We start from the raw sequence: 15,207 nt of genomic DNA, 5'->3' as shown, positions 1-15,207 counted from the left end.
GCAAAGCAAAAGGGAGCAACAGAATCCCAACTACGTAAACTAAAGCAAAACTTTTATGTGCAAGGTAATAAGGAAGACACATTAGAAGCCAACAAAGTTATTGAGACAAGTGGCTCCACTCCCGCCACATTTGTGGCCAATCCCGCCCGCTCCCGCCACATTTGTGGCCAATTAAGCCCACCTCCTTACCCGAACTGCAGATTTCCCGCGCAGTCCCGCAAGGCTGTCCTCGAGTTGTTTCCTCACAGCATCTCTTCTCTTGCCCTGCCCAGGAACAAGGTGGAGTCACGGGAAGTGACGTCACATCACGTGATTCCGTTTTGTTCCTGGGCAGAGCAAGAGAAGAGACGCTGTGAGGGAGCAGCGAGAAGGCAGCCTTGCGGGACTGCGCGGGATTACCGGGACCCGCAGGTACAGTGCCTGACCGCCCACTCCCGCCCGCAACCCCAGCAAGACCGCCCGCAACTTTCTTGGCGGGTCCCGCGGGACCTGCCTCCCAATGCATTCCTCTACAATAGAGTAGCCCTATAGAGTAGCCCTAAAGTGGTGGTTCAAAATATGTGGTTCCTTTCTGAAGAGTTTGAGATCTGTAATGGCCTGAGAAAGGACTGCTATCCTTGCCTTGGCTGTTCGGATAAGAGCCAATACTTTTCAATCGGGGGGCACCACAAAAATAGCTTTATTTGCAGACAATATAATGTTGACACTTTCAGAACATTTTACTTCATTGGCAGCCTTACAAGTACAGCAGAATTAGAGACTTATAGTAGAGTTTCCTAACATCAGATTAACCTGACCAAATCACAAGCTCTCCCTGTGTGGTTCCCTTCCCAGGAGGTAGACAACTTGAAATTTCGCTTTTCATGAGTGTATGTATGCTTTTCTATCATAACTGGACCTACCTTTCCAAATTGTTTTAATCTTTCTGGTGTGAAGGGCCCCCATGACCTAGGTTTGGTCATGGGGGCCCTTCACACCAGAAATATAGAAACAGTTTGTAAAGAAGTCAAACCAGATCTGGCTGGGTCCTATCACAAGTGTTAAAATGGACGCACTCCCCCGAAATCTTTTAAGAAAAGATTAATTTTCTATACATTTATTCTGGAAAATGTAAAAGCGTTTGTAAATCTCAGAACTTGTCATGTAATGTGCTATATTTTACTACTTGGTTTTGTATATCCATACTACGTTATGAGGTTGTTGTTTTTTATGAATGCCATGCAATAAAATCTAATAAAAAAAAAAAAGTATGTTCATTGCCATAAACACATAGATGCTACTATCATGCTATACAGGTATATGTGAATTGTAAGCATACATATATTTCAGGATATAAAGGACTTGCAATCAGTAACTGTGGGCCTCAACAAGCAATGAATAAGCAACCTCCAGCTTTATGATGGAAGCAAACAGCTGAAAGCTAGCACCGACATCTGATGCAAATAACATTTTTAAAGCTGTGTTAATTTTTGATTGTTTTAGAACCTGATCTTCACATGAGATTTTCAATTTTGTTAACTACTTGGATTCCAGAGAGCTAATAAATAGATGTTGTATTCCTATTAAATGCTGAGAATCTTAACCCCCTCAAGACCGGGAAGTACCTGGTACTTCCGGGTCAAAGGTCACCGGCAGACCGGGACGTACCAGGTACGTCATCGATGATGCGCGATCCAGCGTCGCTATGAACGCTGGGATCGCGAGGGGTGTCTGCTACTGACCGCTGGGTATCCCCAGCGATCCGTAGTAGCCACTCCCCCTCAATTCCATGCACGTGATCGCTTTGAAGCGAATCACGAGCACGGAATTTAAATCTTTACAAAAAAACTGCGGTCTTCAAGGGAAGACGCAGTTTGCCAACGTCCTGGGCAAATATATATAGTTATATATATATATATATATATATATATGTAGTTATTATTCTGAGTTAGAAAAACAAAATAACTAAGGCATAGTAATATGGAAATCAAAATAAGTGCGTTTTTTCTCTCCAGCTTAATTTTAGTCACAATAATGTTATATCGGAAATAGATTAATGTGGTAATTCAGGTGCTGACAAATATCAGAGCAGGAGTAATACAGTACTAAGTAACATTTTTAAAAAGGTATATTTAACAATATATTATGAACATACATAATACAGGAAAGCAAGCTTGGTTATTGTTGTATATTGCTCAAAGCACCTTTGTGTGTATAAGACATAAAAGAGGCTTTACAGAAATTTAAAGGCACTGCTCAGTCAGGAGCCATCCTATCCAAACCCAGCTGGAAATTATTCCAATAAAGCTACCAAAGGTTACCAGTTTCCACATACCCCTATGTGTGGTGCAGAAGAAAAAAAGGAAAAATGTTTCAAAATACGTTATTGGCTCGAATATAGGCCGCACTTTTTCTCCCCCCTTTAAGTCTTTAAAGTGGGGGTGCGGCCTATATCCGGGGTCTAGAGCCCGACGCCCCGGACATGCAGTTCCGGGCGCCGGGCAGGCAGCAGGGTTAGGATAAAGAACCCCCGCAGCGGTGCAGGGGACCCGTATCCTACTCTCTGATACGCTGAGACAGCCTCCCCTGCCAGCACTTTCAATGGGGGGAGTGCCAGCACGGGAGGTTGTCTAAGCGCATCGCTTTTTTTTTTTTTTTTTTTTTTAACTAAGAAATGTTTTTCTTTAAAAAAGCACCTAACTTTTAGGGTGCGGCCTATATTCGGGTGCGGCCTGTATCCGAGCCAATACGGTATATGACATAACATACAGTGAATTATTGATTGGTTATGAAGTATGAATTACTGGCTTTTGGATCTAACACATACATGCAACGTGAAACATTGCAGAAACATCTCAGATTTAACAGAATTATATCACCTTATATAAACAGCAGGTGTTAATATTATTGAATATTTCCACAATGGCACCAAAATCTAAATCCACTCAGCAACAACAAACAAATAGCAGAAGGTAATAATTAGGGTTGCAACCAAAATAATCTATATAACTGTATGAGTCTAAATACAAAGTAATACAAAAAGTACTCAGATACCTGTACTTTAATAACTTCTACAGATTATTAAATGAGATTTTTAATAGATGCAAATAATGTCAAACCTCAAAAGAGTATCCTAAAATTATAGGTAAAAATACCTTTACATAATTACCATATTTTGGGTTATAAGATGCAGTCGCATAAGCCAATATATGTAATAATGAAATATACTTTTTCCCCCAAAGAAGGGATAAGATTCTTCTATGTTGAAAAATATGTCTATTCAGACCAAATTGCCACCCCTTGCTGAGGTCTAACTGGTCCCTGTTGATATAAATCCAGGTTCAGTGGAAAAATTAAGTGGGGAAAAAAAATAACTTTTTATGGCACTTGCCATAAAATTCCAATTAGACAGGAAAAGATAGTAAATTTCAATATATTTAAGTAATCAAAGTAATTATGACAGTAAAAAAGGAGCAAAAAAAAAATCTCAAGAGCCCAAAATAAATCATCCAACCATAAATTTGCTGGTCTTACCTGTATTGACAATGGCATCTACCTCCAATTTGGTGATATCACCCCTGAAGAGGGAGATTTTTTCATTGAGATCCTTGTTTTTTGGATATTTCACATCTTCAGGCTGTTTAACATTCCGCTCTGAGGAAAATAATGAATTTCTGTAACTATTTTTTGTTTGTATTATTATTGTTTTTATTAAGCACCAACATATTCTGCTATGACACACATTGGGAAAAGCATACAAATGTTAAGTACTGAAGAAAAGTATAGTGAACCATGCTCAATGCAGTATTTATAACATACTTAGGATTGCGCTCCAGTTACTTAATTCTCACTAGTACATTATTCTGGAAACACATACATATTACAAGAAGATTGTACCCAAGTTGCAAGTAGATTTTTTTTATTTATTTGAACAAACAGCACCTTGAGGGCTTATGCCAGGGGCGTCCAACATGCGGCCCGCTGGCCAAATGCGGCCCACAAGACCTCGAGGTGCGGCCCGTGTAAGATCGGCAGCCAGGGCAACCGATCTTATGCGGGCCACACCTCGAGCCCTGCTACAACAAGAGCCCTGCTACTTACCTGTGGGAGGGTCTTTTGTACTGAACAGAGGAAGCGGAACCCAGCAGAGTTCACGTGACATCACACGACTCTGCTCCAGTCCTGCTTCCTCTGTTCAGTACCAGAGAACGCAGAGGAAGGCCGCGCCCCCTGCTGAAGTCTGTGAGCTGCATCGAGGAGCTGCAGTGCATGTAAGGGGGTGGGGAGGGTGTTTGAATGAGTATATGAATGAATGAGTGTGTGATAGCATGGATGTGTAAGTGCTGGAACCTAGGCATGATGGGACTGTGATTGCTGTTAGAAATCACACTCCTATCATGCCAAGTCAGCCAGTACATGCTGAAACCTAGCTAGCTGCCCCCCTTGTGTATTGATGCTGCCAGCAGTATGGGGTCTGCACATCACTTACAGCCACCCTGTACCAGCATGTACTGACTGACTTGGCATGATAGGAGTGTGATTGCTCACAGCAAGCACAGTCCCATCATGCCTAGGTTCCAGCATTTACTGGTTTCCTGGGTATAAAAAGAGTGTGTTTGCTGTTAGCAATCACATTCCTATCATGCCAAGTCATATTGCTATTTTTTTTGTCCAATTGTGGTGTGTTACCTACTTTTATTAAAAATGTGAGTTTTTATTATTATTTTTAAAGGTGGGGGGTCATTTTCGGTTTTGGCTAAGTGAACCGTGAATGTTTTGGTCCAGAATTTTCATTTTGGTGCATCCCTAGAATAAATAGAACTATTTCATTTTTAATTATCCTGAATTTGTAGTCACAATACTTTCTAGGCCCAGAAATCAGTGAGAGGAAAAGTAAAGGTTTTGTGTCATTTACTTTATTTTAATCTGGATATTTTATTAAAGGCCATATTTTCTCACAGTGAAAAATAAGTGCGGCCCGCGTAGGTATACAATTCTGATGAAGTGGCCCACTGCAGAAAAAACTTGGACACCCCTGGCTTATGCCTTCAAGCACAGCATTTTCTGTAATATTGTATCCAACCTTAGCATCTTTGTTTTGAATTAATGAAAATGTTGACATTTTGCCAGGTAAACCAACAGTCACCAATAGCTGAAATAAACAGTGAGCAACTACTGCTACCACTTGACTGTGGTAATTTTTGTAAAGTTTATTCGCTAGATTGTAGTTGTAGGCACGTTGAGAAAAAGATGCAAAATGGATATAATACAGATGCATTAGTGACATGTCTTCATGAATTTCACTAACCATTATGCAGGGCTAGCTCAGCAGTTCCTGGGTTTGCCTTAATAATGCTTAGAGCATTCAGTGAGCTAAGATGGTTTCTTTCATCAGACTACCTGTAGACTCATCATTTAGTGACTGTCCTCCAGACTGAGCCATCTGTTATTCAAAAGTTTTCTGTCACTGGGGGAGTAAAAGTCATAAATATTTACCAACCTTCCCAATACCCGACTCCACAACATCAGTGCATGATACCATGTACAACTCCACCCATGTCACATGAGGTAACAAAGTTCGGCTTTTTTACTTTTCCCTATTTGGGTTTCCAATAGTTCCACTAAATAAGTAATTTGCCAGGTAAAGTGACAGCTGGGACATGAAAATGGTTATCATAACTTTGGGTTAGAGGTATTGCTACAGGCTGCCATCAGTGAATCTACGGGAGGTAGCTAGCTAATTCATCCTACCTCCCTTACATCACCTTGCCTGACATCATTAAGGACCCATGAATGCAATGACTCAGTACATGTATCACGGAAAGACAGTAAAGGTCTCCCAGTTCTAGTCCCTATAATGTGAATGATCTGAGATTACCATGCTGAATATAAAGTTATCTACAGCAGCTATGGAAACTAAAGACAAGTGTTTTAATGCTAGTGTCAGAGCTCCTTAACCCCTTCGCGACCAAAGACATACCTGGTACTTCATGTTGACAATGGTACAAGCGGTTCCATGATGTACCAGGTACATCATCCAAACAAATCCCCCACATTAGTACAAATTCTGGTGATCGCAGGGGCACTTCGATCACTCCCACGGAGCAACTCTGTAGGGTCAAACGGCTTCCGGGAAGGGGGTTATTTGTTGAATGCCACAACATTCCCCCTGCTGCCTGATCGCTCCCGCTCCATGAGCGCAACAGTGCAGCGTTAACCCCTTCAATGCTGCAATCGCAATGTATGGGGCTCTGCTGCCAAAAACACCAAAAAAGAGCCCCCACAATACCTTTGATTAGTCCTACAGCGGGGATCAAAGAGACTCCTCCCTGCAATCGCTGGTTTGTGTACCAGCTGCCAGAGGCAGTTTCAGGGACTAGGAGAAAGGGTTCTTTGGTCTCCACATGAGTGTGTCTAGTTTTTTGGAAATATATAGTTTTAGGGGGTTAGAATGAAATATGGGACATCTACCGTGTCTCTGATGAGACCTGGACCCAAGAAATTGATCTGTAAAAATTCCATGTTTAAAAACTAATGTGCATGTTCCCATTTTGAACCCACAGGGCCAAAGAGACATACCCTACCCATGTATATGGGGTATTCCTGTACTCGGGGGAAGTTTGTGAATACAAATCTCCAGTTGTTTCAGGAATTTCACGTACTCAGGGAAAAAGATTTACTGAAATACTGTGTTTTTCTGCAATGTTTAGTACAGACTGGCACTAAAATGGTTAAATCAAAAGTGTTAAAATGCCCCTAGTAAAATACTTTCGGATGTCAACTTTCAAAAAATATATATACTTTAGCAGTTTTTCTTTTTCTGGCTGCTATTTGGGTGCAACTCCCAGCATACCACATTTAAAAAAAATCTTGTTTAGAAACAGCGATGCACATCGTTCATATTTAACCCTGTAAGTACCAAAATAAAGGAGAATACCAGGCATATATGGTTTTTCCAAAAACAGGACAAATGCCTTAACACACTTTTGGATTTTTTTTTCATTTGCACTGGATATATATACCGTGTTTGCTCGATTATAAGACGACCCCCCAAATCTGAATATTAATTCAGGAAAAAAAGAAAAAGCCTGAATATAAGACGACCCTATAGGAAAAAAGCTTTACCAGTAAATGTTAATTCATCTAAACTATTTTTTTTAAATAAAAGCTATGATTGAGAAAAATATTTTGGTTTTATTTCCTTCTATTTTCCAACTTGCCCCCCAGTTATGCACATCTGCCCCAGAAATGCCTTATACCCCCTATATGCCACTGTGCCCCATGATATGCCTTTTAACCCTCTAAATGCCACTGTGCCCCATGATATGCCTTTTAACCCTATATGCCACTGTGCCCCATGATATGCCTTTTAACCCCCTATGTGCCACTCTGCCTCCAGAAATGCCTTATACCCCTATATGCCCATTTAACACCCCCCCCCCCCAAACTTACCAGTGCTTCTTCCCTGTCATGTAGCCGGGGCAGCGTGTAGATCCCACCCACTTACGCTGCAGCCGGAAGGAGGCGTGGCTAGCAGCAGAGGTTGTCTGCATGCATTCCCCGACTGTCGGCGCCGGTGCGGGGAACTCCGATCTCTGACAGCCGGGGAAGGTCTGCACGATGGACGCAGACAACCCCCGCTGCTAGCCACACCTCCTTCCTGCTACACGCTGCCCCAGCTATACACCGGGGACTCAGAAGTACCGGTAAGTGGGGCGGGGGGGGGGGACAGGAGGATCCAGGTCCCCTGCAGCTGCGGGGGATCTGGATCTTAGTCGTCTCATAGTCAGACCTATTTGAGGTCTGATTATAAGACGACACCGATTATAAGACGAGGGGTATTTTTCAGACCTTGTCTGAAAAAAACCTTGTCTTATAATCGAGCAAATACGGTAGTTTTTATAGGTGAAACTGTAAAAATATTTCCTTTTTTCCTAATCTTCACCACATTTTTAGTTATTTTTCATACTAAATGATGGTTTTTATATATAATTATTATTTCAAAAGAAACCCTACTTGTGCTGAAAAAACAATATATAAATGTGTGTGGGTGCACTAGTGGGCAGAGTTGAATAAAGTCGTAACAAAACGGCTCTGGTCCATTAGTGCAAACATGGTAAAAAAAAACAAAAAAAAAAAAACACCCTGGTCCTGAAGGGGTTAAATTAACACATATAATTAAACATATATAATTTAAACATATAAAAAGGTATACCGTAATACTTACACAACTTAAAATATTCAGATGCCATAGGTTTGGGATTATTGGTTTCTTTGAAGAAGAAAAATAAATCACAAAATAAGATGATTTACAGTGTGAAGCATGACCTCTACCTTTCTACTTTGGAACTGCCACAGACTTTTAACAAAATTCATCAAGGCCGATGTGGGTCATGCATAACATAAGGAAGGGAACTCAGGTTACTGCAATGAATATATTTGCAATATTTCAATTCTCTGGTGCATTGCCAGAAAAAAAGAGAGATATTGAGATCCCATTGTTGAGGGGCCCTGTCTGATAGCCACCCGGTTCAATTTTTTTTGTTATTTATTCATTGATTATTTTCCTATACTTGATTTTTGTACATGTGGATATGGGAGTTAGCAAGATGGAAGGTCTGACTCCATGTATGCATGTCTGGAACAATCTTTCCAGGGTCCATACCTATGCGACAGGTGTGAGCATGTGGCTTCTCTGGAAGCTCGTATTGGAGATCTGGAGAAGCAAATTGCAACTTTGAGATAAGACAGCTGGGGAACAGGCATATAGCTGGGTGGCAGTCAAAAGTGGTAGCAAAGCAGAGGGGGAGGGAATAGGAAAGGTTAAGCTAGTCCTCACCTTGTGCAGCCTAACACATTTGCCTGCTTGAGTTAAGATGTTGTGTGCATCAGCTCAGGAGTAGCTGTACTGGAGGAAGCTGTTCCTTCTTACAGCCAAGGGAACAGCCCCTCTAGTACGAGTGGGGTTGAGAGTATAAGAAAGGCTAGACAGTTTGTGGTGGTAGGGGACACTATAATTAAAAGTAGAAAGGCAGCGAGAAATTAGGGAGGTTAATGGGTGGCTAAAGTCATGCTGTAGGAAGGAGGCTTTTGGCTTTTTAGAGCACTGAGCTGATTTTGCGCTTAGGTACAATCTTTATAGCCGTGATGGATTGCATCTAAGCAGACGAGGGTCTGCTGTGCTGGGGGATAGGATGGATAGAACATTGGAGGGGATTTTAAACTAGCGGTAGGGGGGAGATAGCAAAGAAAGATGGTCTTTAGATTAGAACAAGGGTGGGCAAGATCAGAACAGAGGAGGTATGTAATAATAATAATAAAAAAAAATACAAGCATAGTAAATGTATGCTTACTAATGCAAGCAGCCTAAACAACAAAATGGGGGAACTAGAGGCAATAGCATACACTAAGCAATATGACATAATAGGCATAACGGAAACATGGTGGGATGAGACACACAACTTAAATGGTTACACTTTATTTAGGAAGGATAGAAAAATAACAGGAAAGTTGGTGAGGTATGTTTGTATGTCAACAATGAGCTAAAGTCAAATATTAAGCAAGTAGAATGTGATGAGGAAAATGTGGAAGCTTTATGGGTAGGTATCAGGTTTAGATATGTTATAAACCACCTAATGTTAATACTGATGAGGAACTGTTAGAGCAAATTGGGAACGCTGCACATCTGAGTAACACATTAATTACTGTAGATTTTAATTATCCGGATATAAATTGGGACAGGGACTAGTAGTTCTGCAACGGGATTCAGTTTTTTTTAACCTGTTAAATGACACCTTCATGTCACAACTGGTACAAACACCAACTAGGAAGGACTCTTGTCTGGATCTGGTGATAACAAACAATGTTGATCTTTTGTCAAACATTCAAGTAGGGGAGCACTTGGGTAATAGTGATCACAATATGGTGTCTTTTGAAATAAACTAAAAAACAAGAAATTGCACATGGGAAATACTAAAACATATAATTTTTAAAAAGGCCAATTTCAATAAGATAAGGGCAGCTTTACAACATATTAACTGGCATTAACTCTTTACTGAAAAAAAATGGAATATCTTTATATGGAACAGATATATTTATATCTATAAATGGAACAAATATTAGAAAGGTACACGTTCTAGTATGTACCATTGGATAATATATAAAATATATAAAAAATAATTTAAACATATTGAAACCAATGTGGCCTAGAGGGGAAGTAAACCAAGAAATTAAAAATAAGAAAAGAACTTTTAAAGCATTTAAATCAGAGGCATCCTATATAAGATATAAAGGAAGCCAATAATGCATGCAAAAAGGCACTTAGATGGGCTAAACTAGGAAATGAGAAAGCCAAGGAGAGCAAAACCAACCACAAAAAACAGATGGGTGTGTTAGTTAATGAGGATCAAGAAAAGGCAGAAACTTAAAACAAAAAAACAAAAAACATTTTTCCTCACTATATACCGTATTGGCTCGGATATAGGCCGCCCCCGTATATAGGCCGCACCCTAAAAGTTTTCTTTAAAAAAGCACCAAAAAAACATACTGCCACTCTGTCCCCCTCCCCGAGATATGCTACCACTGTCCTCCCCCCCCCGAGATATGCTACCACTGTCCTCCCCCCCCCCGAGATATGCTGCCACTGTCCTCCCCCCCCCGAGATATGCTGCCACTGTCCTCCTCCCCCCCCGAGATATACTGCCACTGTCCTCCTCCCCCCCCCCCGAGATATACTGCCACTGTCCTCCCCCCCCCCCCCCCGAGATATGCTGCCACTGTCCTCCTCCCTCCCCGAGAAATGCTATCACTGTCCTCCTCTGCCCCCCCCCGGCTTACCGGAGCAGACTCCCGGGTGTCTTGCAGGGCCGGCGGGGGACATCTACGCAATACGCGTATACAACTTCCGGTGCCGGCACGAGCACGGAATTAAAATATTTGAAAAAAAACTGCGGCCTTCAAGGGAAGACGCAGTACGCAAACGCTGGTCCTGAAGGGGTTAATACCGTATTGGCTCGAATATAGGCCGCACCGGGAAAAAGTGCGGCCTATATTCGAGCCAATACGGTATTAACCCCTTCAGGACCAGCGTTTGCGTACTGCGTCTTCCCTTGAAGGCCGCAGTTTTTTTCAAATATTTTAATTCCGTGCTTGTGATTCGCTTCAAAGCGATCACGTGCATGGAATTGAGGGGAAGAGGCTGCTACGGATCGCTGGGGACCCCCAGCGGTCAGTAGCAGCCGCCCCTCGCGATCCCAGCGTTCATAGCGACGCTGGATCGCACATTATCGACGACGTACCTGGTACATCCCGGTCTGGCGGTGACGTATGACCAGGAAGTACCAGGAACATCCTGGTCTTGAAGGGGTTAAGGATGAACCTAAGGCAATGGATATGCAAATGATTACTGCAAAAAACTTGTGATTGGATGACTCAGGACAAGGTGCTGCAGCAACTAAAGAAAGTTATTGTAAACAAAGCTCTGGGGCCTGACGGTTTTCACTCACGAGTACTTAACCCCTTCAATACCCTATGGATGTACCGGTACGTCTGAAAAACGCATTCCAAGAATCCCCTAGGGATGTAACGGTACGTCCAGCCCTTCTTGCAGCGTCAGACACACATCCCTGCCGCTGCACGGGAGATCAGGCTGTCGTTTGACAGCCTGGACTCCCCCCTGACAGCAGAAGTCGGCATCGCCGGCTTTCTGCTGTCTGATCTGATGTAACAGCTTCTGGCATGAAAGCCGGAAAGCTGTTACATTTTAAACTGCCCAATCGCGCGATCGGGGATATCCTGTCCTCCGATGAGGCACAGACGCTGCAATCTCTATGCACGTCTGTGAGGACCTGCATAGAGATCGCGGGGAGGGGAGTGAGAAACCATGTCTCTCACCACCCTCCCGTCCTGAAACAGAGAAGGGAAAAAAATGGTTATTCATTTAAAAAATAATAATAAAAAATCATTAAAACAATAATATAAATAATAATAAAAAAAATAATAAAGTGAGCTAAGTGATGTCATTGTGACAAAACTGGCATTAATAACATGTTCAGGAGGTCCCTAAGAGGACCTCTAACCATTTAAAAAAATCTATAAAAAAATAAAAAAAACATTCAAATATATATAAAAAAGATAATAAAAAATTTTAAAAAAACTTACATCCCATTGCCCTAGCATAACATCTACCCAGTAGAACCCTCCTGCCCCCATTCACAACCCTCAAACCCGTTAAGCCATAAGCATAAAAATTCTACAAAATTTTCAGCTAATCATCCAACTATGGTATCAAAAGAAAGTTCTATCTCTCCTTGAATAAAACAATATATGGTTTACATGGGTACACTATTCACAGGAAAAGAGAATAATCGCAAAAATGGCAAAATTGCTCTGGGATTTGAGGTACCAAAAACCCCTGGGATTGAAGGGGTTAAGGAGCTAAGTGTGGAAATAAGTGAACCTGTTTTTAATCTTTCAGGATTCTTTTCTTTCAGGAATTGTACCAGAGGATTGGAGGAAGGCAGATGTTGGTCCTATATTCAAAAAGGGTTTAAACTCATTGCCTGGAAATTATAGACCTGTGAGCTGAACTTCTGGGAAAGTATTTGAAGGGTTATTTAGAGATAATATTTAGGAATTCATTGGGAAGAAGAGTGTTATTAGCAAAGATCAGCATGGTTTTATGAAACATAGGTCATGTTAAACTAACTTAATTGTATTCTATGAAGAAGTAAGTAGAAGTGTAGATCAAGGTGTTGCAGCAGATATACCGTATTTGCTCGATTATAAGATGACCCTGATTATAAGACGACCCCCCAAAATCTGAATATTAACTTAGGAAAAAAAGAAAAAGCCTGAATATAAGACGACCCTAAAGGAAAAAAGTTTTACCAGTAAATGTTAATTCATGTAAACTATTTTTTTAAATAAAAGCTATGATTGAGAAAAATATTTTTTTTGTTTTTATTTACTTGTATTTTCCAACCTGTCCCCCAGTTACGCACATCTGCCCCCAGGCTTGCCACACCAATATGGCACTGTGGCCCATGATATGCCTATTAACCCTCTATATGCCACTGTGCCCCATGGTATGCCTTTTGACCCCCTATGTGCCACTCTGCCTCGGGGAAGGTATGCGCGACGGACGCAGACAACCCCGCTGCTAGCCACACCTCCTTCCAGCTGCAGCGGACGTTGTCTACGCGGATCGCGTAGACGTCAACCCGCTGCCCCGGCAATACAGCAGGAAGCACCGGTAAGTGTGTGTGGGGTTGGTGTTAAATGGGGGGGGGGGAGACAGGAGGCTCCAGGTCCCCTGCAGCAGTGCGGGGAATCTGGATCTTAGTCTCATAATCAGACCTCTATTTGAGGTCTGATTAGAAGACGACCCAGATTAGAAGACGAGGGGTATTTTTCAGAGCATTTGCTCTGAAAAAAACCTCGTTTTATAATCGCGCAAATATGGTAATCTACTTGGATTTTGCCAAGGCATTTGACACGGTTCAAAACAATAGGTTAGTATTCAAACTGAAAGAAATTGGTCTAGATGAAAATTCTTGTTCTTGGGTTGAACATTGGAGTACAGAGAGTTGGTAAATTTTCAAGCTGGCAAAAAGTGGTAAGTGGTGTTCCTCAGGGTTCTGTCCTGGGACCAATTTTATTCAACATAATTATATATGATCTTGAAATAGGCATTAAAAGTCTTGTTTCCGTGTTTGCGGATGACACAAAACTCTGTAAAGTAATACAATGTGAGCAAGATATTACTTTGCTGCAGAGGGATTTAGATAGAATGGGGGACTGGGCACACAAGTGGCAGATGAAACTGAATGTAGATAAAGGCAAAATTATGCACATCAGGGTAAGAAATGCACAAGCACATGGTAGTAAATTAGGCATAACAAATGAGCAGGATTTGGGAATTGTTATAGACAACAAACAAGGCAACAATATCCAATGTCAGTCAGCAGTTGCTAAGGCCAGCAGGGCTGCTTTATTTAACAGGCAAAGTGGGCATTTGCCCACGGCCCGCTAACTTTCGGGGGCCCACTGGCAGTCATACTGCCGGTTTGGGGCCCCCTCTGCGCTTTTAATCACCCGCTGCGGCGGATCGCGGTCTGCCGCTAGGGTGACCACGCATCCCGGATTGCCCGGGACAATCCCTCAATGGGACTTTAAGTCCCAGGTCGGACAGCCTCATCGTTGAAGCGAGGGGAGTCGCTCATAAAGTTTTCAGCAACCGCTCTGCGCCGCTCCGTCTCCTTCACAAGGCCTCTATCTCGGTTGCGGTGCCGGCGCGTCATGCTGAGCGCCAGAATTTGATGTCATATTCTGGCGCCCAGCAGCAGTGAAGCAGCGTGCACCGCAGCAGAGCAAGGAGAAAGAGGCTCACCGCAGGACTTCTGGAAGGTAAGTGAACTACAAAGGGGGGGGTAGATTGTGAGAAGGGAGGGGTACATTGTGAGGAGGAAGGGGGGGTAAATTGTGAGAAGGAAGGGGGGTAGATTGTGAGAATGGAGGGAGAGGGGGTAGATTGTGAGAAGGGAGGGAGGGGGTGAGATTGTGAGAAGGGAGGGAGGGGGAGGTAGATTGTGAGGAAGATGGTTGTAAGAATATTGATAATAAATGAATTAGTGTGTGGATGAATTGTCTGAATGAGGGAGAGTATGAATTAGTGTGTGGATTAATTGTCTGAATGAGGGAGAGTATGAATTAATGTGTCGATGAATTGTCTGAATGAGGGAATGAATTTGTGAGAATGCATTAATGAATATGTGTAATTGATTTGTGTGAGTGAGAGAATAAGCAATTATGTGAATGAATTATGTTAAGGAAAGTGTCAATTGGTGGGTGACTGTAAAAGTGTTTGTGTATATCATAGATGTATAATTTTTTTTCCCAGTATAAATATTTATTTTATTTTAAATACAATAATAAAAAAAAAAAGTATATAATAAGTACAACAACAAAAAGAAACAATATTCAAAAATTACAATACACCCTCCCACCCCCCAGGGCAAGGTCTGGGGAAAAAAAAAAAAAGTTAATTCAAAATTATTTTACCAAAAACTCCAAGTGAGTTGGAACTCCTTCTTTTTCTTTTTCGACTCCGCACTTCTATATTGTTCGTATTTTATAATTTGATCAATCAAATTTAGCCACTGGGCAAGGACGGGGGCTTTTTTATCAAACCATTTCCTAAGAATCAGTAGTCTCCCTAAAAAAAAGATC

The 15,207-nt window shown here is 41.8% G+C and overlaps 1 protein-coding gene across 1 annotated transcript in view; it reads right to left on the bottom strand.

Annotated features, from left to right (window-relative positions):
* The window catches only part of LOC149281723 (ADP-ribose glycohydrolase MACROD1-like), a 403,871-nt gene that overhangs the window by 366,002 nt on the left and 22,662 nt on the right, over positions 1–15,207 (bottom strand). The window contains exon 3 of the mRNA XM_089499036.1: positions 3,514–3,633. Coding sequence (XP_089355162.1) covers positions 3,514–3,633 — 120 coding nt within the window. The remainder of the gene's footprint in view (positions 1–3,513; positions 3,634–15,207) is intronic.

The sequence above is a fragment of the Sceloporus occidentalis genome, unplaced genomic scaffold (genome assembly GCF_023333645.1).
Source record: "Sceloporus occidentalis isolate IW3139 unplaced genomic scaffold, rSceOcc1.0.p SCAF_128, whole genome shotgun sequence".
Classification (NCBI taxonomy): Eukaryota; Metazoa; Chordata; class Lepidosauria; order Squamata; family Phrynosomatidae; genus Sceloporus; species Sceloporus occidentalis.
This window is presented reverse-complemented; position numbering and strand designations above follow the sequence as displayed.